At 38.6% G+C, this 25,142-nt stretch overlaps 1 protein-coding gene and 1 pseudogene across 1 annotated transcript in view; one reads left to right on the top strand and one right to left on the bottom strand.

Moving 5' to 3' along the window:
- The window catches only part of UIMC1 (ubiquitin interaction motif containing 1), a 103,430-nt gene that overhangs the window by 65,399 nt on the left and 12,889 nt on the right, over positions 1 to 25,142 (bottom strand). Inside the window, exon 3 of the mRNA XM_054568532.1 lies at positions 10,619 to 10,706. Coding sequence (XP_054424507.1) covers positions 10,619 to 10,706 — 88 coding nt within the window. The remainder of the gene's footprint in view (positions 1 to 10,618; positions 10,707 to 25,142) is intronic.
- LOC129066751 (40S ribosomal protein S25-like) lies at positions 1,345 to 8,128 on the top strand (annotated as a pseudogene).

Raw genomic sequence — 25,142 nt, forward strand, 5'->3', positions numbered from 1 at the left:
CAAAAGTAGGAAGAAATATAAAAAGCAAAACCCAACAAAATAGAAAACAGCATGCAACAGAGGAAAAAAATTAAAGAAACAAAAAAATTGGTTCTATGCATAAAATTCCTACAAGAAAACATAGCCAGTAAACTCTCTGACACCGCTCTCAGTAATATGTTTTCTGACATATATCTTGGAGCAAGGGAAATAAAAGGAAAAAATAAACAGATGGGACTACAGTAAACTAAAGTTTTTGGGCCACAAAGGAAACCATCCACAAAACAAAAACACAACCTACTAAATGAGAGAAAATATTCATCTGCCAAAATTGAGGAGACAAAGAAACAGGGCCCAAATGAAAGAACGGACAAAACCCCAGAAAAAGAACAAAATGAGATAACCAAACTATCAGATGCAGATGCACGGTTCAAAACACTGGATATCAGGATGCTCAAAGAACTCAGTGAGTACAGCAACAGCAGAAAAAAAAGACCCAGGAAGAAATGAAGGCTACACTAAGTGAAATAAAGAAAAAATCTATAGGGAACCAACAGTGGAGGAGATGAAGCCAAGATTCAAATCAATGACTTGGAAAATAAGGAAGAAATATGTATTCAACCAGAACGACAAGAAGAAAAAAGAATTCAAAACAAAAAACAAAACAAAACAAAACAAAGAGGATAGTCTAAGGAGCCTCTGGGACATCTCCAAATTACCAACATCCAAATCATACAGATACTAAAAGGAGAAGAGCAAGAAACTGAAAATTTAATTGAAAAAGTAAAAAAAGAAAACTTCCCTAATTTGGTAAAGGAAATAGACATACAAATCCAGGAAGCACAGAGGGTCCCAAACAAGTCGAACCCAAAGAGGGTCACACCAAGACACATCATAATAAAAATGCCAAAGGTAAAAGATAAAGAGAACCTTAAAAGCAGCAACAGAGAAGCAGAAGAGTTACCTACAAAGGAGGTCCCATGCGACTATTGGCTGATTTCTCTAAAGAAATTCTGCGGCAAGAAGGGACTGGCAAGAAGTATTCGAAGTGATGAAAAGCAAGGGCCTACAACCTAGATTACTCTCTCCAGCAAAGCTACCACTTAGAATGGAAGGGCAGATAAAGTGCTTCCCTGACAAGGTAAAGCTAAAAGAGTTCATCATTACCAAGCCATTATTACATAAAATGTTAAAGAGACTTTTTCAGGAAAAAGATCAAAACTATGAACATTAAAATGACAACAAACTCACAACTATCAACAAATGAATCTAAAAACCAAACTAACCAAACTAGCAGAACGGAAACAGAATCATAGATATGGAGGCCATTTGGAGGATTATCAGTTGGGAGGGGAAAGGGGGACAATGGGGAAAAAGGTGCTGGGATTAAAAAGTACAGGTGGGGAGGTACAAAATAGACAGGGGGATGGTAAGGGCAGTACAGGAAATGGAGGAGCCAAAGAACTTATATGTACGACCCATGGACAGGAGCTAAGGCAGGGGACTGCTGGAAGGAAGGAGGGTACCAGGCGGAGGGGGGCAAAGGGGGAGAAATTGGGACAACTATAATAGCATAATCAATAGAATATATTTTTTTAAAAAACCACAATATCACCTCACACCTGTCAGAACAGCTGTCATCGATAAATCAACAAACAAGTGTTGGCAAGGACATGGAGAAAAGGGAGCCCTCAAGCACTGCTGGTGAGATCGCAAATTGATGCAGCCACCATGGAAAATAGTATGGAGCTTCCTCCAAAGATCAAAAATAGAACTACCTTATGACCCAGCAATTCCACTTCTGGGTATATATACAAAGGAATCTAAAACACTAATTCAAAAAGATATATGCACCCCTATGTTCATTACAGAGTTATTTACAATAGCCAAGATATGGAAGCACCCATCCAATAAACGAGTGGATAAAGATGGGGTGCATATTGACAATGGAACACTACTCAGCCATGAAAAAGAATGAAATCTTACCACATGTGACAACATAGATGGACCTAGAGGGTAGTATGCTAAGTTTAATAAGTCTGTCAGACACAGACAAATACCATATGATTTCACTTATTTGTGGAATCTAATAAACAGACAAAACAGAATCAGACTCATAGATACAGAGAATAAACTAAGGGTTGCTAGACAAGAGGGGGGCTGGTGACTTGGATGAAAAAGGTGAAGGGATTAAGACGTACAGTCTGGTAGTTACAAAACAGTCATGGAGCTGTAAAGTACAGCGTAGGGAATGCAGTTAATACTGTAATAACTACGTATGGTGCCAGGTGGGTACCAGAATTATCAGGGGGATCACTTTGCAAATTATGTAATCATCTAACTACTATTTTGTATACCTGAAACTAATATAAAATAGTATTAAATGTTAACTGCAACCGAATAATAAAATGAGGGGGGGGGGGCTGTGGAAGAGTGTATGGAGGATAAATGATAATGAAAACAGAAAAAGAAAATAAATTGTTTGGTATTAAAAGATTGGTTCTATGAAAACATCAATAAAATTTATAAAACTGTTAACTAAACTGATCAAGGAAAAAAAAGAAAACAAATTAACAGTATCAGGAATAAAAGAAGAGCTGTATCACTACAGATTCTAGAGTCATGGAAAGAGTAATAACGGAAAACGTGGACAGTTTTATGCCAATAAATTTGACAACTTGGATCATGCATTCTCAACAGGGATGATATCCCCAACTGGACAAGAACTGGTTCGTGGAGGTCAAAAAATCTTACTCTCTTCATATATAAAACACAGAGTACAATCAGTACATAAACAGGATATACAGCATTATCTGTGGTACTAAAAATTTGTAGGGTGGTAGCAAAAAAAGTCTAAAGAGGTTCCTTTGGAGAAAAAAAAATTTTAAAAGGACTGAGAAACAATGACTTAGCAGAAACAAACTAAAAATAAAAACACATTATTAAAACTGACACAGAAGAAACAGAAAATATGAATAGTCGTGTATCTATTAAAGAAATTGAGTATGTAATTTAAAACTTTTCCATAAAGAAAATCCCAGAGACATCTGACATTCATCACTGGTAAATTCTACCAAAGAATAAAGAAAAAGAAATACCACAGTAATTTAGAAAATAAAAGACAATTCTCCCCAAATGGATCTATAGATTCAACACAATCCCAATAAAAATCCCAAGTTCATTTAATGAAACATAGTAGAAAATTCAGAAAGATATTCAGATTGATTTTGAACAAGGAAAGAACAGGCTTTTCAACAAATGGTACTAGAACAACTGGATATCTATAAAGAAAAAATAAACCTTAAAACCCTTACCTCATACTATATTAAAAAATTCACTCAAAATGCGTATGTCTAAATGTAAAAGCTAAAACTGTAAGAATTCTAGAAAAAGCCATAAGTGAAAATCTTTATAAACTTGAAGTAGTTAAAGGTTGCTTAGACAAGATCCAGAAAGAAAACAAGAAAGAAAAAGAAAAGACCTAATCAGGATTTAAAACGTCTCTTTGTTAATAAAATAAAAAGGTAAGCCACAAAATGGGAAAACATATTCACAACACATGTAATCTGACAAAGGACTTGTATCCAGAATATATAAAGAAATCCTACAATTCAATAAGAAAACAAGCAATCTAATTTTAAAAATAATGAGCAAGGTATCTGAACATATATTTCACAAAAGAAATTATCAGAATGACCAATCACCACATGAAAAGGTCATTAGTCATCAGGAAAATGCAAGTTAAAATGAGATACCACTACATACCAGTAGACTAGCTAAAATGAGAAAGATTGACATTCCAAATGAAGTCACTATGTCATAAAGGAAAAGCTGATTACATCCTTTATGCTCAATTTAAGAGAACCCAAAACCATGTAATACAAAAGAAGTCTGAGTTCTTTCTCATGCTCTGCTTTTCAAAACATCTTGTTCTCTAAAAGTTCTGGAGAGATGAGGCTTTGCTACATTAACTGAAGTATTTTCCAGACTCTGCTCTCCTTACCCCACCATTAAAACAAAAACTTAAACTTAGTAACACAGTGTGAGTCTGTCTTCCAGGTCATATGAAAGAAGCTTCAGAGCCAGACAGCGTGGGTTTAAAACCTGATTTTGCCACTTCAGTTGTGTAATCCTGTGCAGGTTACTTATCCTCTGTACCTGGATACTGGGGCTGGCCTCTGATCTCCCTTATGTCAGCAAGTGTGAGCCTTAGAATCTCCAAATGACTTGGCTAACTCAGCTTACCAAATGATTCTGCTAAACTAAACACAGTAGTATACAATTTGTGTGAAGCTGATTATGCTGGTCAATAATTTATAACGATAAACATCTCCCGACATTCAAGTTAGCTTTCCAGTGAGATATGCAAACAGACTATTAATAATCCAGAATATAAAACTAGGTAGTACGTATCAAGAGAATCCATATAATTTGAGTACTTAAAATGTGTGAAAGAGAACATTTCATATAATAAAAATATAAACCAGATAAATTTTTTCCACACAAATCTTCTAAGAACCTTTTTTTCCTAAAACAATATAGCTCTGTAACTGTGGTAAAGCTGATACACTTATATATTGCCAGTTAGAGTATAAATTTATAAAAACATTTTTTAAAGCAATAAGGCACTGTGTTAACACCCTTATAGATGCACATTCTCAAAGTGATATCAGGTCTGCGAACTTACCCTAAGCAATCCCTGAAAATTGTTACATACAAACAGATGTTCAGCACACTTTTATCTATAAGAATACTGACTTAAATGCCTAAAACAAGGCAATGGTTAAGTAAATCATGGCATGTTAACTCAAGGGACTCAGAAGTTATCCAAGAGCTAATCATAAAGCTATGTAAAAATGATAAAGTGTGTAAAAGCCAAATGAAAACACAATGGGGCCCACACACCAATTTCTGGTTCATAAGGAGTTTGGAAATCACCACACTGTCCTAATAGCAAGTACAAAGCTGAACAGACTGAAATATCAATAACTCTTCTTGGATCCCTGAAAGAAAAGGACACAGGACAAACTGCTGCCCCCAAGATGGAGAGACAGACAGGAATACAGAGTCACGGCTCAAAAGAGCAAGGATTCAATAGTGGAAACTCCACATAAACCAGTGCCGGGATATGAAAACTTAAACTGTAGGTGAAAAATTGCTGGAAGCTCAGTGTGGGCAAGTTTAAGAGTTATATCCCCTCCAGAGGGATTCAGTCATAGGGGGTCCCCACATTTTTGTGAGTTTTACCTCTAAGAGTTCAACCAGGTTCTTACAATAAATGTGGGGGAAACTTCCTCTTAAGCATCTCACGGGGGAGGAGAAAAAGAACTATACTGAGTACTGTGTTCTTTTTAACAAGGCCTGCCCTAAGGGAAACTAGTTAATCCAGAGCCTAAAGTGACTGAGCGTTCCTGGTCTGGGAAAAAGGAAATGGCAAACTCCAATCTACTCCAGCCATCCTGCCCCATCTAAACAGAGGGGGGAGGAAAAAACTGAGAAACACTTGTAATGTTCAGACCAGAGGCACAGGCTCACTGAAAGACAGGCCGAATCACAGAACCACCAAAAGCTTTACCTACCCCCACACTTTACACTACTTTACTGAAGACCTATTTTATAACAGTTTCTTTTACCTGGTACATCACATCTAACTATCAAGAAAAAATTACAAGACTGAGTAAAAGGCAAAAAAATACAACTTGAAGAGACAGAGTAAAAATCAGAAACAGACATAGCTGAGATGTCAGAATTATCAGACTGGCAATTTAAAACAATTATGATTAATATGCTAAGGACCTTAATGGATAAAGCAGAAGACATGCAAGAGCAGATGGGGAATGTAGATAGAGATGGAAATCCTAGCAAAGAACCAAAAAGAAAAATAACAGATCAAAAACACTAACAGAAATGAAGAATGCCTTGATTAGGAGACCGAACACAGCTGAAAGAAAAAGTCTGTGCTTAAGGATGTAGTAATAGAAACTTCCAAAATTAAAAAGCAAAGCGAGAACAAAGAGTGAAAAGAATAAAACAGGTTATCCAAAGACTGGGGGACAATTACAAAAGGAGTAATAAACACATAATAGAATTACCAGAAGGAAAAGAGAAAAGAGCAAAAGAAATATGTGAAACAATGACTCAGAATTTCCCTAAATTATTATCAAATACTGAACCACACCAGAAAACTTAGAGAACACAAAACAGGAAAGATGGGGGGGAAAAAAACAAAAACATACACCTAGACATATCATTTTCAAACTACATAAAGAAAAAATTCTGAAGGAAGCCATAAGGAAAAAACCTATAGAAAAATAAAGATAAGAAATTATATCTGATGTCTCTGAAACCATGTCACAGCAAGAAGGGAGTGAAGAGAAATATTTATTTATTGAGCCTTCATTTAGTTCTTTTTTTATTGTATTCATCAAAGTAGAATTTATCCCAGGAATGCATAGCTGATTTAACATATGAAAATCAATTAATACACCAAATCAGCCCTAGCTGGTGTGGCTCAGTGGACTGAGCACCATCCTACAAACCAAAGGGTGGTCGGTTCAATTCCCAGTGTAGGGCACATGACTGGGTTGTGGGCCAGGTCCCCAGTAGGGGGCGCTCAAGAGGCAACCACACATGACGTTTCTCTCCCTCTCCCTCCCTTCCTCTCTCTAAAAAGAAATAAATAAAATCTAAAAAAAAGAAAGAAATACACCAAATCAAGAAAACAAAAGACAAAACCAACATGATTATTTCAACAGAAAAAGCATTTGACAAAATTCAACATCCCTTCATAATAAACACTTTTTAAATGATTAAAATAGTATATTTTATGTTGTGTGTATATTTTACCATAATAAAAATACTTTTTAATGAGCAAAAGATCTGAATAGACATTTTTTCAAAGATATACAAATAAGCAATAGGTAACCGAAAAAATGCTCAACATCATTAGTCATAGAAACAAACGTGTATATCACAGCCACAATGAGACACTACCTCACTCCCATTAACATGGCCATTAAAAAAAAAAGTGTTGGCAAAGATGAGGAGGAACTGGAACCCTCATGCGATACTAGTGGAAATGTAAAATGGTATTGCCACTTTAGAAAAGTCTGGCAGTTTTTTAAGTAATTAAATACTGAGTTACCCATATGAACCAGGAATTCTACTCCTAAGTGTATACCCAAGAGAATAAAAACATATGTCCACGTAAAAGCTTGTCCATGAATATTCATAGCAACTTTAGTCATAATAGCCAAAAAGTAAAAACAATCCAAATGTACACAAATGATAAATGGACAAGCAAAGTGTGGTACAGCAATATAATAGGCTATTACTTAGCAATGAAGAAATGAAGCACTGATACAGGACAAAACATGGATACACCTAAAAACATTAAACTAAATGAAAGAAGCCAGTCACAAAAAAACCCCACATTATTATGAGGTTCCAGGTATATGTATGGAATGTCCATAACAGGAAAATGTATGGAGACAGACCAAAGAGATTTAGTAGTCGCTTAGGGTTGGGTGGAATGAGGGATGAAAATGTTCTAGAATTAGACTGTGGTGATGACTGCATGACACTTGTTAATGTACTGAAAAGCACTGTACACTTTAAATGACAAATGTACTCTATGAGTATATGGTATGTGAGTGATATCTCAATAAAACAATTACCATAAAAACAAAGAAATAAAGACTTCCTCCTTTTTTTTTGGTCTGACATCTTACTGAAGCAGCACTGGTAGCAGCTGCTCTTAAGAGTTTTGCTGTGCCACCCAAAGATGGTAAGAAGAAAGACAGATGCCAAGAAGTCAGCCCAGACAGACAAAGGTCCTATGAACAAATCTGGGGTCAATGCCAAAAAGAAGAAGCGGTTCAGAGGCAAAGTTCGGGACAAGCTCAGTAACCCAGCCTTGCCCAACAAAGTCACATATGACAAACTCTGGAGGGAAGCTCCCAGCTATAAGCTTCTAACCGCAGCTGTTGTCTCTGAGAGACCGAAGATCCACAGCTCTGCGGCCAGGGGAGCACAGCAGGAGCTCCTTAGTAAAGGACTTATTAAACTAGCTTCAAAGCACAGAGCACAAGTAATTTACACCAGAAATATCAAAGATGGGGGTGCCCCAGCTGCTGGTAAAGATGCATGAACAACAGGTCCCCCAGCTGTACATTTTGAAAAATAAAACATTATTGAATGCTTTAAAAGACTTTCTGAAACAAAAATAGAAAATTGGTAATATATCTGCATGACAAGATGTGATAAAAGAACTTCCAACAGAAAAAAATATAATACTGGACAGGAACTGAGATTTATGCAAAGAAGTAGCCCTTGAGAGGGTACAACGCACACAATTCTTTATTTTTATCTCCATTGCTCTAAAAGACAACTATCTAAAGCAAAAGAGTATCAAGTATTGTGCATTTATAACATATGCAAAACTAAAATATATGGCAAAAATAATACAAAGGAGGGTAGAAAGGAATTAGGAGTAAACTGTTACACAGCCTTTACAGCACACCTGAAGCAATTAACAGTATTTGAAAGTGACTGTGATTAAATGTATATTGCAAACTTTAGGGCAATCACCAAACTTTTTTTCCCTTTTAATTTTGAGAGTACATTTATTAAAGCTGGGTACAGTGAAACAAAGAAAAGGACAGAAGAAACAACAGGAAAGAGTTTAAGTGGGGCTGCCTGGCGCTGAAGAAACATTGTAGAAAAGAAGTGAGCCAAGGCAGGGCTCCTCTGGCTCACTGCGAAGTCAGCGAAAAGGGGGCCTTGGGGACAGGTTTGGGGGTTAGTCAGAGAGGAGCTGCTGCTGCCCAGTGCTCTCCTGGTAGCAAGTCTTGTAGGGTCCCTTAGAGTTTAGGGGATGCAAGCCTGAGAGGGAAAAAGAGGTGGAAGAGAAAGGCAGAGGCGTGCTCCCAGGATGGGGAGTGCCTAAACATTTTTAAAAGACATAAAAACAGTAAGTCAAAAGAAGATGAATGAATCATAAAATAATACTTAAAAAATACAAGGACGGGAAAAAAAATGGAACAAGTAGATTTCAAAATCGCAGATTTTAACAGAATCACACAAATGTAAATGTAAAAGACCGAAGTTGTCAGACTGGATAAAAAAGCATGACACAACTAAATAAAGGAGTAAAACCCAGTTTGACTACACAGACCCAGAATTACTAACCAGACAACCATCGACAGTCTAGCAGTTGGTGGCAAACATTTAACCATCAATTGATAAAGATTACCACATCTCAAAAAGTAACTATTATTGATAATCTCAAATTTGAAAGTAACTTGAGTATATTCAATAGAGCTAAGTACAGAAATAGCCACCTCCAGATGTAATTCAGTGATTTAACAACAAAGATGTGTTCATGATAGTTTTTATAAGGCTAAGAATTATACCTTAAATAATCAAAATGCAAATTAACAGTGAAAAAAAGCTTTCTTTATTTTCAGTCGTTATAATACTTTCAACTAGTTATCTTTTTGAAAAGTTCACTGAAATAGTTGAACATTTCACATCACATTAAAATGTAAAAAATATAATTATTAGCTCCTGCACACAGCCCAGCCAGCTCGCTCGGGTCTGAGGAGCTTTTCAGTGACCCACCCCCTCCGCCCCTCGCACCCCTGCCAGCACGGTGCCACTGCTGTGCAGAATGGGCCACCTCAGTGCTCACAAGGCTCTGCGCCCTGCAGCCATGGGGAGGGGGTGCTGTTCAGGCGCCACACACAGGCCCACTCTGTTCTTAGTGTGTAAATTCACAAAGATTAATGAGTAACAACAGAAAATGTAACTGGAACAGTGAATAACAGCAGTTTTGCACAGGAAGCTTTGGGAGATGTTGCTTACTGTAGTCTCCCTGAAGTTAGGACAAAAGTGAAAAAAAAGATGAGTTTGGTGCTTTAGAAAGTGTGAAACCTGCTTGTGAATTCTATTCTCATCTCTCAGGAGAAGTAACTGAAATTAATGAAGCTCTAGCAGAAAATCTGAGACCTGTCAACAAATCTTGCAAAGAAGATGACTGGCTGACCAAGATGACACTGAATAACCCTTCAGAACGAGATGAACTGAGTCCTTAGCCTGGGGACAGTCCTGTGGCACTAAGCCCTCATCCAGGAGACGGTGTCAGAATTCAGTTAAGCTGTGAGACCCCCCAGCCTGCGTCTTCCAGCGTTGGAGCACTGCTAGGCGCAATGGGAAACATCCATACTTGATGGCTAGAGTGCAGTGTCGGGAGTAGAGCAGACATACAGGAGAGCTTTTCCCTTACAATTTTACTAAGTAGCTTTCTGAGTGAGTGGTATTATCTGTATTTCACTGACAAGGAAACAGAGGCAGGCTGAAAGCAGTGACTTGCCTGAGGTCCACACACTAAGAACTGAAGAAAGGACTCAAATCCAGGAGTGTGTAAGTCTGAATATCACATTTTTAACTTTAACACGCTGCCTCTAATAAGTCAATTGTATAAGCTAGAGGTAATTGTGACTCCTACTAAAAATTTTAATGGGATCCAGAATAAACAAAGCACATACATCCTTATTCAGAGAAATCTTTTCCTAATGAAGAAACTAACGTCAATTCTATGACTTACAATTTCTAAATCAACACAAAAATGAAAACATACGTGCAATTTTTTTTCTTTTAGCCAAACACTTTGCTCTATTCGACTGTTTTGTCTTCATTTTCTGCAATCCATTCTCCTCCTTTGGCTCCTGTTGTGAAACAAGAAATATGATCAGGATGGCTACTGTTAAAAGTAGTACTCTTTCAACCTCCTCTATAGCTAAGAGGCCACTGAGCATCTAAAGAATCAATGATTGTACACATACACAGAAAACATGTATAAAAGATCCTCTACAGTACAAAAAAAAAAGGGTAGATCTGGAACCAATAAATATAAAAATAAAAATGTATAATATGTTAATATTATTATCTGTCGTATATATACTGATGTAACAACTGGCCCATTTGCAAACAGCAGTAAGCATGCACCGAAGTTCAGAAAAGGTTTGATTGAAGGTTTAAAAATCAGTAGTAATCTTTTAACTCAACGCATATTCATTTTTTAAATCAGTACTTTAAAAATCAACAAAACAACCTGGGGAAAGTATGCAATATATTTGTCAGATAAAGGGCTAATTTTCCTATACAATTGCACACCGCATAAAGACATTTCAGTCAACAATGGACAGCATATACTACAGTGGTCTCATAAGATTATAATGGAACTGAAAAATATCTCTCGCTGAGTCACATCGTAGCCACTAGAACACCATACACAACATCTTACATGTTTGTGGTGATGCTGGTGTAAACAAATCTACTGTGCTGCCAATCATATAAACACATAACATATACAACTGTGTAGCTGTATAGTACATAATACTTGATAATAAATGACTGTTATTGGTTCATATATCTACTATACTTTTAATCACTATTTTAGAATGTTCTCTACTTATTAAAAAAAGGTAAAACAGTATGCCATGTTATATCAACAGTAACTGCATACATTTTGTACTTACTATATCTCTTGATTGAACCATTTTCTCTTATACTTGATTAATCTTGTGTTGTTTTGTACAGTAACATGCTGTGCAAATTTGCAGCCTGGGGCAAGAGACTGTAGCATGTAGCCTAGAAGTGTAGTAAAATAAACCATCTAGGTTTGTGTGAGTGCACTCTGTGATGTTCACACAATGAAATCTCCTAACAAAGCATTTCTCAGAATGTGTTGTTAAGCAGTGCATGACTATATATAAAGAGCTCTAACAAATTAATAAAAAGACCAATATTTAGCCTCTTCCCGTAGGAAAGGACATAGTAAGACACTTCATAAGAAAACATATACAAGAGCTCATAACTATGTGGAAAGATGCTCAACTTCACTTTGGAAATGCAAATAAAAACAATTACATAGACTTTTTTATTAACCTACACTAGGTAAAAAAGTGTTTACAAAGCACTTACTGTGGAAAAACAGGTACTCTCGTACCACTGATAGGATAAAGTGGATACAGTATGTTTAGAGGGCAAACTGGCAATAACCTCTAAAATCATAAATATGCATACTTTTTGTCCAGCAATACTTCTAGGAATTGATTCTAATGATATGCTACATATTAACATAAAGATGTGTGCACAATAATGTTCAGAGTAGAATATTTTGTCATTGTAAAACTGTGAACAACCTTAATCAATGCTACTTAAAGTATGATCAACAGGTGACAATCAGCACCCTGCTTGTTATTTTGCAGCAAAATAAGCATAGAAACTGGGATTAAGCATTTAGACATTTTTACAGCAATATGACATTGCTACAACATCCATGGAGGATAAGAGCTCTTCCAACGTGAAAGCTGCAGACTAGTTATTTGCAAAAGCACCAAATTATAATGCATGATAGTTTAAGATTAGTTATATATTAAAATCTAAAGTATATAAATATATCTGAAAAAATACATTTATAACTTAATATCAACTATAATTTTAATTTTTAATCAAGCTTATTTTTTAAATTACACTTTAATACTATTAGTTAAATAAGAAAAGTAAAGTTCATTATGACCCAGTAATTCCACTTCTGGGAATTCATCCGAAGAAACCTGAAACACTAGTTTGAAAGAATATAAGCACCCCAATGTTCATTGTAGTGTTATTTATTACAATAGCCAAGATGTGGAAGCAGCCCAACTGTCCATCACTAGATGAGTGGATAAAACAACTATGGGGGAAAAAAACAAACAAACAAAAAACCCAACTATGGGTCATTTACACAAATGGAATTCTACTCAGCTATAAAAAAAGAAAATTATACCTTTTGCAACAACATGAATGGACCTGGGGAACAATAAGCAAAGTGAAATAAGCCAATCAGAAAAAGACAAATATCACATGATTTCACTCATATGTGGAATCTAATGAACAAACTGAACTAACAAGCAAAACAGAGACAGACTCATAGATGGAGAGCAGGCTGACAGCTCGTGGTGTGGTGTGGGTTGGAGGGTGGAAGGATGGAGAAGAGAAGAACTTATGGCCTAGAACGACAGTGTGGTGACTGCAGGAGGGAGGCAGTGGGTGGAGGTGGAAGAGAGTATGAGGGAGATAATGGTAATAAAAAAATAAACTATTTTAAAAAGGAGGATTCCAGTCACGATAACAGCATAGGCAGACATGGCTCGCGTCTTCACACAACCATCATAATTACAACTAAAATATAGAACAACCATCACTCAGAACTGTCAGAAATCGAGTTGAATGGAAGTCTGACAACTACATAATTAAAGAAACCACATCCATCCAGACTATTAGGAGGGGCACAGACGTGGAACTGGCTGTTCGCCCACTCACATGTGGTGAATAAAAATTCAGGAGGAATGTGGCTGGGGGGCGGGGGAGGGTTATCCCAGCCACACACCAGGCCCCTCAGCCCAAGATTCCAGCGCCAGGAAGGTAAGTCCCCGACAACTTCTGGCTGCAAAAATCAATCGGGTATCAGTCAGTGGAAGAAACTGCTACAGCCCCAAGCAGTTCCTCTTAAAGAACTCACACAAGGACTCACCTACTCACACTCACTCCCTCTGAGCTCCAACCCTGGAGTAGCAGCCTGAAAGGCACCAACGGCATACTGGGAGAGACTGAAGTGTCTGGCATCAGGGCAAGCAGATGCCACTGTCCCTTTTCTAAACCCTCCCTACACAAAGCCAGTAGACTGGAGCCATATCTGAGACTCCATCAATCTAGCAAACACCATTTGACCTTCAATGGAGATCCCCAGAGACTCCGCCCACCCAAGCTGCTTTTCCATATGAATGGCTGGTCTTGCTTATGCTTCACAACTTCCTTAATCCTCTCAAACAAGGGACAGCTGGCCTCCAAGAACCCCAGGCTGGGCACTAGCAGCTGTCAGATTAGAATCATAGCCTGGGAAACTCCAAGCTCAGCACAAGTAGCAGCCATCTCAGGTCACTTTATAGCTCAGGCAGGGTGGTCCTGGGCACAATACAGGTGGAGGCTGACCCTGGTCTGCACAACCCGGGAAATACCCAGTGGACAGCTACAGACCACATAGGAGCAGCACCGCCCTGCCCTGCACAGCTGATCCTCCATGGAGCGCAGAGGTTGGTGCTGGGTGGTCACAGCCAGTCCTTGCAGCTGATTAACCTGGGTAAATCCCTCCCACTGACTCGCCAACAGCAACCAAGGCTCAATTACAAGAAGAGGGTGTACTCGGTCCATGCAAAGGACGCACTTCACATATTCAGCTTGGGTACTAGGGAAAGTTGTGCCACTGGACCCTACAGGACACCTACAACATTAGGCCACACTATCAAAACAGGGAGTCAAAGCAGCTCTACCGAAAACATAGAAACAAACAGAGGGAGGCTACCAGAATGAGGAGACAAAGAAACACGGCCCAAATGAAAGAACAGATCAAACCTTCAGAAAAGGGACTAAACTAAATGGGGATAAGCAATCTATCAAATTCAGAGTTCAAAACACAGGTTATAAGAATTTAGTGAGGACCTCAACAGCATAAAAAAGATCCAGTCAGAAATGAAGGATTCATTAATTGAAATAAAGAACAATTTACAAGGAAACAACAGTAGAGTTGATGAAGCCAATAATCAAATCAATGATTTGGAACATAAGGAAGAAAAAACAACCAATCAGAACAAGGAGAAAAAAGAACCCTAAAAAAAAATAATAGTGTAAGCAGCCTCTGGGACAACTTCAAGCATTCCAAAATTCACATCATAGGGGAGCAAGGAGCAGAGAAAGAGCAAGTAACTGGAACTCTATCTGAAAAAATAATAAAAGAAAACTTCTCTAATTTGGTGAAGGAAATAGACATGCAAGTCCAGGAAGCACAGAGTCCCAAACAAGATGGATGCAAAGAGGCCCACTCCAAGACACATCATAATTAAAATGCCAAAGTTTAAAGAGAAAAAGAGAATCTTAAAAGCAGCAAGAGAAAAGCAGTTACCTACAGGGTAGTTCCCATAGACTGTCACGTAACTTCTCAAAAGAAATGTTGCAGGCTAGAAGGGATTGGCAAGAAATATTTAAAGTCATGAAAAGCAGGGACCTATAGCCAAGATTGCTCTACCCAGCAAAGATAACTCGTAGAATTGAAGGACAAATAGAGACCTTACCAGTCAAGAAAAAAACTAAAGGAGTTCATCAACACCAAACCACTATTATATGAAATGTTAAGGGGACTTATTTAAGAAAAGCATCAAAACTATGAACAATAAAATGGCAATAAATATATATCTAACAACAATTAAATCTAAAAAACAAACTAATAAAACAGCGTCTGCTAGAGCACAGGAATAAACCGACTAGGAAAGCGTCAGCAAACACTGGGCGGCACCGACGGCTGCTTGAGGTTTGCGTCTCAAATGTAATGTGAGCCCGGTCGGCACCGTTGTGCTGCTGAGGGGGGAACAGGTGATAGGCGGAGGGCTAGACGTAACCAACACTGGGTGTTGCTGGGGAGTACAGGGGAAATCAGAAGTCAGTTGAGGGACTGTCCAAGGGAGTTGTTAACGCGATAACCGTGAGGTCTGAGTTAGGTAAGAAGGAAACTGAGGACCTGACAGGGTGACGGACACTGAAGCGGTGACAGCCTGCACTTAGCTGTCCCGGGGGGGCTGGAAGATTATTGGAGCTGGGGTTCCGGAGGGCGTGAGTTGAAAGGGCAGGTGGTGAGGCTCGGAGAATGGGACCTCTGAAACTGAGATCTTCCTGCAAGGGGCACCGTTGTTACTGCCAGGCCCAGCCAGGGTTTCTCACTGGAACCATGAAACAGAGCAGATGAGCAGGTTGTTCTCCTGCTTCTCCCAGGGAGGGTACAAACCAGGTACCAAGCATCCTAAGTGCCGCGGACAGAGGTTAACTCGCCGCAGACAGCGGATGCCCGAGGCCATTAGGACCGCTTCCCTCTCCGCACCCGCCTTGAGAAAGGCTGGGACGGTACGATCCATAGGACTAGACAGCCAGGAGGGCAAGCAACTGAGGGGCAAGCGTAGGGGACGGATCATACCTGAGGTTGAAACCCATAAAAACTGCAGCTTCGTACGCTTCAGTCTGATACAGTTTATAGATACTGAAATCGCCAAGAAGGATGGCTGCCGTGGGGAAGAGAAAGACGGTAAGTGGTATGCTGACACTTGCAGTGGAGGGCCGGGAAGCGTGGGGGCCGGGGAAGGGGCAGGCGCCCAGGAGGCTAGAGGACGGGGACTTCAGGCTGGGGTAGCAGGGGAACCACGGTGTGCGCTTCAGGCGGGGTTTTCCCGGTAGCCTGGGAGCCACGGCGAGGGAGGAAGAGGAGGCCCGCCCCAGCTGCAGGCCAGTAGTGCCGTGGTGCAAAGGAGCAGGAACAAGCCAGCACTTGAGAAGGTGCAAGGAGAAGCACGTCCTCCTCAGAGGACAGCCTTCTCTCGGCGAGGGCCGGAAGATGAGACCTCTGAGAGGAGGCTGAGGACGTCAGGGGTTTTGTCGATCGATCGCTGACACGGATTCCAGAAGGCAGGGTCCTTTCAAGAGCAGGAGCGCCCAGGCAACTGAGTCAGGTCAGAAAAGTCCGCCCGGATGGCGGATCCGAGGCGCGTAGGGCGGAGAAGCTAGGTGATGAGAGGGGCCAGGGAGCCTTGAGTCTCTCGGGATGTCCAAGGTGAACAGGCTTCAGGCCTGATACTAGTGTGTGAGTCCTGGCTGTCTCTTAAAGGAGCAGTGCTAGCCAGTGGAACTGTCTGCAGTGACAGAGAGGTTCTATATCTGGGGGTCCCTTATAGATGTTCTCATACTGGGGGCCAGTAGTCATGTGTGGCTAGTGAGCATGTGAAATGAGGCTGAAGCAACATCCAAAACAATGAAGGAACATCAGTGAACTGTGGGACCATTTTAAGCCACCTAGTATACAGGTAACTACAGTCCCGAAAGGGGGTCAAGGCCAGAAAGTAAGATCTTAGAATATTCCAAATTTAATGAAAACTACAAATCTACAGATCCAGTAAGTTCTGTTAACCACAGGCACCAAAAACATCATCATAAATAAAAAGCACATCATACTAAAACTGTTTAAACCAATAATAAAAATAAAATCTTAAAATCATCCAGAGAAAAAAAGACATGTATAGAGGGAAAAAAATAAGTATTACATCAGATTTCTTCTTCAAAACAATACAAGCAAGAAAGCAATAGAGCAAAATCTTTTAAAATAATGAAAGAAAAAAGTTATCAACCTAAAATTCTATGGCCAGCAAAAACCCTCCAAAAAAGGCGGCTATTGAATATAATGTGGTATCTTGGATTGTATCCTAGAACAGGAAAAGGACAGAATGGAAAAACTAAAAAAACTGATGAAATCCAAACAAAGTCTAGAGCTTAATTAATAGTAACGTACCAATTTTAATGTCTTAGTTTTGACAAATGTACTGTCGTTCTATAGAAGGGAGCTTGGGAGGTAGTTAGTGAATAGTATCATTCCAATATTTTTACAATCTAAGTTATTCCAAACTAAAAAGTTTATTGAAAAATAAAAAAATTAAATAAAGACTTTTCAGGTACATGAATGCTGAAAGAATTCATCACCAGCAGGCCCAATGCTTGTCCTGCAGGCGGCCGGGAAGACTGCTATGGCCTGGACTGTCTCTGCTGCAGAAGATGTGGCAGGATGCCAACCCCAACGTGACAGTATTTAGAGCTCCCTCCTTTAGGGGGTAATTCCTGTTAGAGGAGAGCATGGCGTTGGGGCCCTCATGCTGGGGTTAGTGCCCCTATAGGAAGAGACACCCAGTGCACAGAGGGAGGAAAAGCCAAATGAGGACGCACTCAGAAAGTAACCACCTGCAACCCTCAGAGAGAATCCTCACCACACAATGACCCTGCTGGCACCTTGTTGTTGGACTTCTAGTCCACAGATAGGAGAAAATAAATTTCTGTTATAGCCACCCAATATGGTATTTTGTCATGGGAGCCCAGTCAGACTAAAACAAACATGGTACCAGATGTAAATATGAAGTTACACAAAGAAATGAGGAATACCAAAAATGGAAACTACATTGTAAATATCTAAGATTGTTTGTCTTTTCTTCAAAAGATAAATTGTTTAGCCCTGGCCAAGTAGCTCAGTTGGTTAGAGCACCGTCCCCACATGCAAGGCTGCAAGTTCAATCTCTGGTCAGGGCACATGCAAGAAATGAATGCATAACTAAGAAGAACTATAAATCAATGTTTCTCCATCTCTCTCTAAAGGATAAATAAAAAATATGTAAGTTGGAAAAACATAAACTACCTGTTTAAACAAAATAATAGCAATGTATTATGGGTTTAGAATGCATGTACAAGATACATGATAACAGTAACAAAGTTCAGGGGGAAGTAACAAAAGCAAACTCGTAAGATGCTTATATTATACATAAAGTAGTATGACATCACTGGAAGGTGGACTGTGATAGGCTAAATATGCATACTAAAAATCCTAAACAAACCACTGAAACAAGAGTTCATATGACTTGATATAAGGCAAAAGTAGAGATAAAATGGAATCATAAAAAAATAGTTGATTAATCCACCCTGGCCAAATGGCTCAGTGGTTGGAGCATTATCCCATACAGCAAAAGGTTGTGGGTTCACCCTGGCTGATGTGGCTCAGTGGACTGAGCATCAGCCTGGGAACCAAAGGGTTGCAGGTTTGATTCCCAGTCCTCGCACATTCCTGGGTTGCAGGCCAGGTCCCCAGTCAGGGGCGTGTGAGAGGCAACCAAACATTAATATTTCTCTCCCTCTCTTTCTCTCTCCTTGCCCCCTCTCTAAAAATAAATAAATAAAATCTTAAAATAAAAAGGCTGTGGGTTCAATCCCCAGTCAAGGCACATACCTAGACTGTTGGTTCAATCCCTGGTTGGGGTGCATATGAGATGAAACCAGAGGATGTTTCTCAAATCAATGTCTATCTGTCTCTCTCTCCCACACGCCACACAGCAATGGAAAAAAAAAAGTCCTTGGGTAAGGATAAAAAAATAAAGAGCACATAGTAACACCTAGGCTAGCTTTTTTAATGGGGCAAGCAGATACTAAAAGCAAAACTACTGCTATGAGATTCAAGAAACTATTCTCTAAACGATGGGGGTGAGGGGGAAGAGGGGGAATAACAGACAAGAATACATCTTCCTATTTCCAGGAAAGCACAGACTCGTATCCAACCGAAATACTCCAAAGTGACAACTGAGAACCTTAAAAATGTGGAACTTCAGACTGAAAAAGGCAAGAAAAAATAAATCAAATTCACCAACTGGTCCCACGGACTGTTTTGGTACTAAAAATGTCCGCTGGTTATTGACCCTTGTGGGCATCTTCTTTCAAGCAGTGAGGCAGACGCTCCAACTAATATCAAAGGCTCCAACTAATATCAAAGAAGTGATTTTGTGACACAGCACATTTTTTTGTAGTCTCTTACATAAATATGTTCCTTATAAGTCTACCAGCTTTTGAGAGGAATGGTTTGAGATGAGTGAATTTCTTATTTTTACTAACATACTATATTAAGTAGCACATTGACTCTAGAAACATTGTATAAATTTTAAAAGATTAGCTGGTAATTTATACACAACATTTTGTCATAAAATATGAATAGAAGCTTTTTAAAATAACGGTTACTATATATTACACACTTACTATGTGCCAGGCACCCTACATACACTGCCTCATTTAATTCCTCTCAAAATGCCTGTGTGAAGACTGTCACTGCCTCCATTTCACAGATGGGAAAATTGAGGCCCAAACAGTGTAGGTCAAGAATAAAACTAGCTCTGTCCAACCATAAAACTCTAGATATTCTTTTCTTTCCCTTTCGATTTCTTATTGTTATTACCTTGTTAACATGAAAAAAAGTAAGAAAAGACAATAGGGTTTTGATCCACATAAGTTAGTTAGCTTTATTCCCTGCCATCCTGAGACTATATCCTGAACATTTACAGTATCAATTATTATCTACTGAAGTACCACTCTAGAAAATTTTACTTGTTATTCCTAATCCTCACAACAATCCTACAGTGTATTACTAGTTTTATATATAATAAAAAGTTCAGACAGGTCACATAGTTAATGACAGTTCAAACACAATGGCAAGGTTTGCAAAAGCTCACCTTTGACCTTCGGGGGGCTTGATGAGAGTGAAAATAGAACTGATCAGCCCGAGTAACTACTCAGGAAAAGCAAGTTATGATGAAGCCCCAGGGATACCGGGTTTGTGCCATTATCTTTATGTTTTTTTAAAAAAAGACATTTTCCGGCTTCTTTTGCACCAGGAACTAAGATATTGTCTTTAAAAAATGTTCAAATAAAAGATCGCCAACAAGTAAAACCTGTACAGATTTTTTCTTAAGATTTTATTTTTAGGTACTTTTAGAGAGAAAGGAAAAGAGCGAGAAGGAGAGGGAGAGAAACATCAATGTGCTAGAGATACATCAGTCGGTTGCCTCTTGCACACCCCCAACGGAGGACCTAACCTGCAATCCAGGCATTTGCCCTGACTGGGAATCGAACTGGCGACCTTTCAGTTCACAGAACAGTGCTCAATCCACTGAGTCACATCAGCCAAGGCAAGATATTTTTTGAGAATGCCTACTAGTGCAGGCCAAGCATAATTACTAAGTATTCTGGGTAAAGAATTCCTGCTTCCAGGAAATCATGGTGCCACGATGAAGGCAGAAAAACACAATGGCAATTTCAAAACAGTGACAACTAATACTAAAGAAAGAAGCATAGGTTCTATGAAAGCTTAATAGTTGGCCAATTGACCCAGTCTTGGAAAACCTGCAAGGATGCCCAAAGGAACTGATACCTAAACTGAAAGACAAATTGGAGTTAGCACTGTCGACGGTGCAAAGAGGAAAAAAAAAAAAAAAATCAAATAATCCATTCAATTTTCAACTTCCAAGGCCAAATAAATGTGTTCCCAAATGACTCTACCATCTACTTATTTATATTCTTTAAAAAAAAAAGTCTTAAAAAATGCACAAAAATACCAACACATTAAAAGAACATAAAGTATATATTAAAAATTAGTGAATAGGACAGTTTTATGAGCAAGTACTAGTAAACCTTAAAGAACAGATCATTCCCTTACTATTTAAACTGTGGTGAGACATAAAAAATAATGAAAAACTTCCCTTCTATTTTATAGCATAAACCTGGAACTAAAATCTGACATGATATAGTACCAAAAAAAACACCCCACCATTATGCAAAATCAATGCCACTAGGAATACAGATGCCAAACTCCTAAATGATATATTAAGAAAGAAAATTCAATATGTTAATGTAATAATACATCATGACCAAGTAAAATTTTCTCCAGAAATGCAAAGATGTTCCAACATTAGAAAATGCATTGCCCTGGCTGGTGTGGCTCAATGGATTAAACACTGGCCTGCATACCAAAAGGCCACCAGTTCAGTTCCCAGTCAGGGCAAATGCCTGGGTTGCAGGCCAGGTCCCCCATTGGGGGTGTGCAAGAGGCAACCGATTGATGTAGCTCTAGCACATCGATGTTTCTCACCTTCTCTTTCTTGCTCTCTTCCCCGCCCTCTAAATAAAAAATAAATAAATAAATAAAATCTTCAGAACAAGAAAATGTATTAATGAACTATGTATTAACTGATTAAAAGAGAGAAACTACACCATCATCTTGCTAAATAATAAGAAGGCATTTGATTAAACATACATTCCTAAAAGTACTAATAGAAATAAGCAATTAAAGGATATTTCTGTAATATAATAAAAAACAAAACCATGAAACAAATAGTAAAACATCAGAATATGACAATAAAAATCAAAAGCAAGACAAAGATGTACTCTATCAGTGATAATAATCGACATTACTCTGGAGCCTATAGTCAATGCAATAAAACAAAAAATTAGGTATATGTACTAGAAAGGAATATAGAAAACAACCATTATTAGCAGATACAAGTGCCTACCTAAATAACCCAAGATAATCAATTGAACCATTATTTCAAAAATATGTGATAGAGTAATAGATCAAAATAAAAAATCCAAAAAAGAACATTTGTAGACAATAAATTTAAAATAAAGACAAAATTTCAAATCTTTGGAAAAAGAACAGATTATAGAAAAATGTTGGTAGAAGTGTCTAACCACTGAGATTCAGTATTTTAATATACATATGCATACATTTTAGTGATACACAAAAATATGGAGGAATCGTAAGGAAAGCATGGAAAGATACAGTGGTTACCTGTACACAGGTGGAAAGAAATGCAATTGGGGACAGTCATACTAAGTCTAGAGGTCCTCTAAGATGATGAATGCAGGTACTCATATTATACTTTAAAACTACACAGTCATACCCTAGCCGGGTGGCTCAGTTCGTTGGAAAGTTGTCCCATATGCCAAAAAGCAGCAGGTTCAATTCCCGGTCAGGGACCATACCTAAGTTGTGGGCTTGATGCCCAGTTGGGGTGCAAACAGGAGGCAACTAATCAACGTTTCTCTCTCCTTCTCCCTCTCTTTCCCCCTTCCTCTCTCTCTAAAATCAATAAAAACCTATCTTAAGGTGAGGATTTTTAAAAAACACTAAAGAAAGAAACTGAGGAAGATACAAATAAGTGGAAGAATATACTGTGTTTATGGACTGGAAGAATTAGTATCATTAAAATGTCAATACTGCCCAAAGCAATCTACAGATTCAACGCAATTCCAATTAAAATACCAATGGCATATTTCATAGATCTAGAACAAATATTCCAAAAATGTATATGTAACCAAACCCCCCCCCAAAAAAAAACCCCGAAAAAAAAAAAAAGCCTCAGCAATCTTTAGAAAGAACAAAATTGGAATGATCACAATACCTGGTATCAAACTATACAAGGTCACTGTAATCAAAACAGTCTGGTACTGGCATAAGAGATACATAGATCTATGGAACAGAATAGATAGCCCAGAAATAAACCCACACCTTTACAGTCAATTAATATTTGACAAAGGAGGCAAGAGCATACAATGGATTAAAGACAGTCTCTTCAATAAATGGTATTAGGAGAACTGGTCTATTATGGTATTTGCAAAAAAATGAAACTAGACCACCAACTCACACCATACACTAGAATAAACTTAAAATGGATAAAAGAATTATATTTGAGTCACAATTCCATAAAAATCCTGGAGGAAAACATACGCAGTAAAATTTCAGATATCTGTGTAGCAATATTTTTGCCACCATATCTCCCAAGATGAGGGAAAAAGGAGAAAAATAAACAGATGGGGCTACATCAAATTAAAAAGCTTCTGCAAAGCTAAAGAAATCACCAGCAAAATGAAAAGGGAACCCACTGTATGGGAGAACATATTTGCCAAGGATACACTAGACAAGGGTTTAATCTACAGAACTCATAGGACTCAACATCAGGAAGACAGACACTCCAATTCAAAAATGGGCAAAGGACCTGAATAAACACTCCTCCAAGGAGGACATACAAAGGGCACAAAGACATATGAAACAATGCTCAACATCACTAGCCATCAGAGGGATGCAAATTAAAACTACAATGAGATACCAACTCATACCTGCCAAAATGGCTATAATTAATAAATCAACAAACAAGTGCTGGCAAGGAAGTGTAGAAAAGGGAACCCTAGTGTACTGTTAGTGGGAATGCAGACTGGTGCAGCCACTCTGCGAAACAGTATAGAGTTTCCTAACAAAATTAAAAATGGAACTGCTTTTGACCTAGAAATTCCACTTCTGGGAATATATCCAAAGAATCCCAAAACACCAATTCACAAGAATATATATGCACCTCTATGTTCACAGCCGTGTTATTCACAATAGGCGAGATTTGGAAACAGCCTAAGAACAGCCTTGGAAACTTTGTTCTTCTTCCTCAAGACTGCTGAGGCTATTTGGAGTCTTTTTTGGTTACTTATAAGTTTTTGGAATATTTGTTCCAGATGTATGAAATATGCCACTGGAATTTTTAATTGGAATTGCACTGAATCTGCAGATTGCTTTGGGTAGTATGGACATGTTAATGATAGCAGTAGATGAGTGGATGAAAAAGCTGTGGTACATATACACAATGGAATGCTATGCAACAGTAAAAAAGAAGGAATTCTTACCTTTTGCAACAGCATGGAGGGACCGGGAGACTATGTTAAGTGAAATGAGCCTGGCAATGAAAGACAAACCCTATATGATCTCACTTATAACTGGGATCTAACAAAAATAAATTAACGAGCAAAAGAGAATAAGAGGCCAGGCACAGAAACAAGGAACAGACTGATAACTGTAAGAGGGGAGTGAGGAGGCTGGGACTGGTGAAAGTAGGTGAAGGGATTAGACAAAGAACATAAATGCATCAACCAGGACAGGAGCAACAGTGTGAGGACTAACTGTGGAAAGTGGGGGCCTGAAGAGAGGGGGCAAAAGGGGAAAAACTGGGACAACTGTAATAGCATAAACAATTTTAAAAACTACACATTCACATTTTATACACTTTCCTATAGGTGTGACACAGTTGACAATTTTTTTTTAATTTTAATGAGCTAGATATGTATGTGCTGTTATAGAAAGAGCTCCAAGAAACATTAAGTGAAAAAAACAGAACTGTATGTGTAGCATAAAGATTTTTCAGGCCCTGACTGGCATGGCTCAATTGGTTGGGTGTCATTCCACAAAGTGAAAGACTGCCAGTTTGATTCCCAGTCAGGGCACGTGCCTAAGTTGAGGGTTCGATCCCTGGTCGGGGAATGTATGAGGTAACTAATCAGTATTTCCCATTCACATCCATTTTTCTCTCCTGTCTTTCTCCCCTACCCTCTCTCTAAAAATAAACTAAAATATGTTAAAAAGACAAAAACAAAAACAAAAAAACCCACCACTCTGGCTGGTGTGTCTCAGTGGACTAAGCGCCAGCCCACGAAGTGAAAGGTCGACAGTTTGACTCCCAGTCAGGGCACATGCCTGGATTGCGGGTCAGATTTCCAGCTGGGAGTGTTGAGAGCATGTGAGAGGCAACCAAGTGATTTATCTCTCACACACACTGATACATCAATGTCTCCTTCCCTCTCTGTCTCCCTCTTACCCCCTCTCTAAACACAAATAAAATCTTTAAAAA

Source organism: Pteronotus mesoamericanus, unplaced genomic scaffold (genome assembly GCF_021234165.1).
Source record: "Pteronotus mesoamericanus isolate MK-2021 breed Mesoamerican mustached bat unplaced genomic scaffold, CSHL_Meso_final contig_2, whole genome shotgun sequence".
NCBI lineage: Eukaryota > Metazoa > Chordata > Mammalia > Chiroptera > Mormoopidae > Pteronotus > Pteronotus mesoamericanus.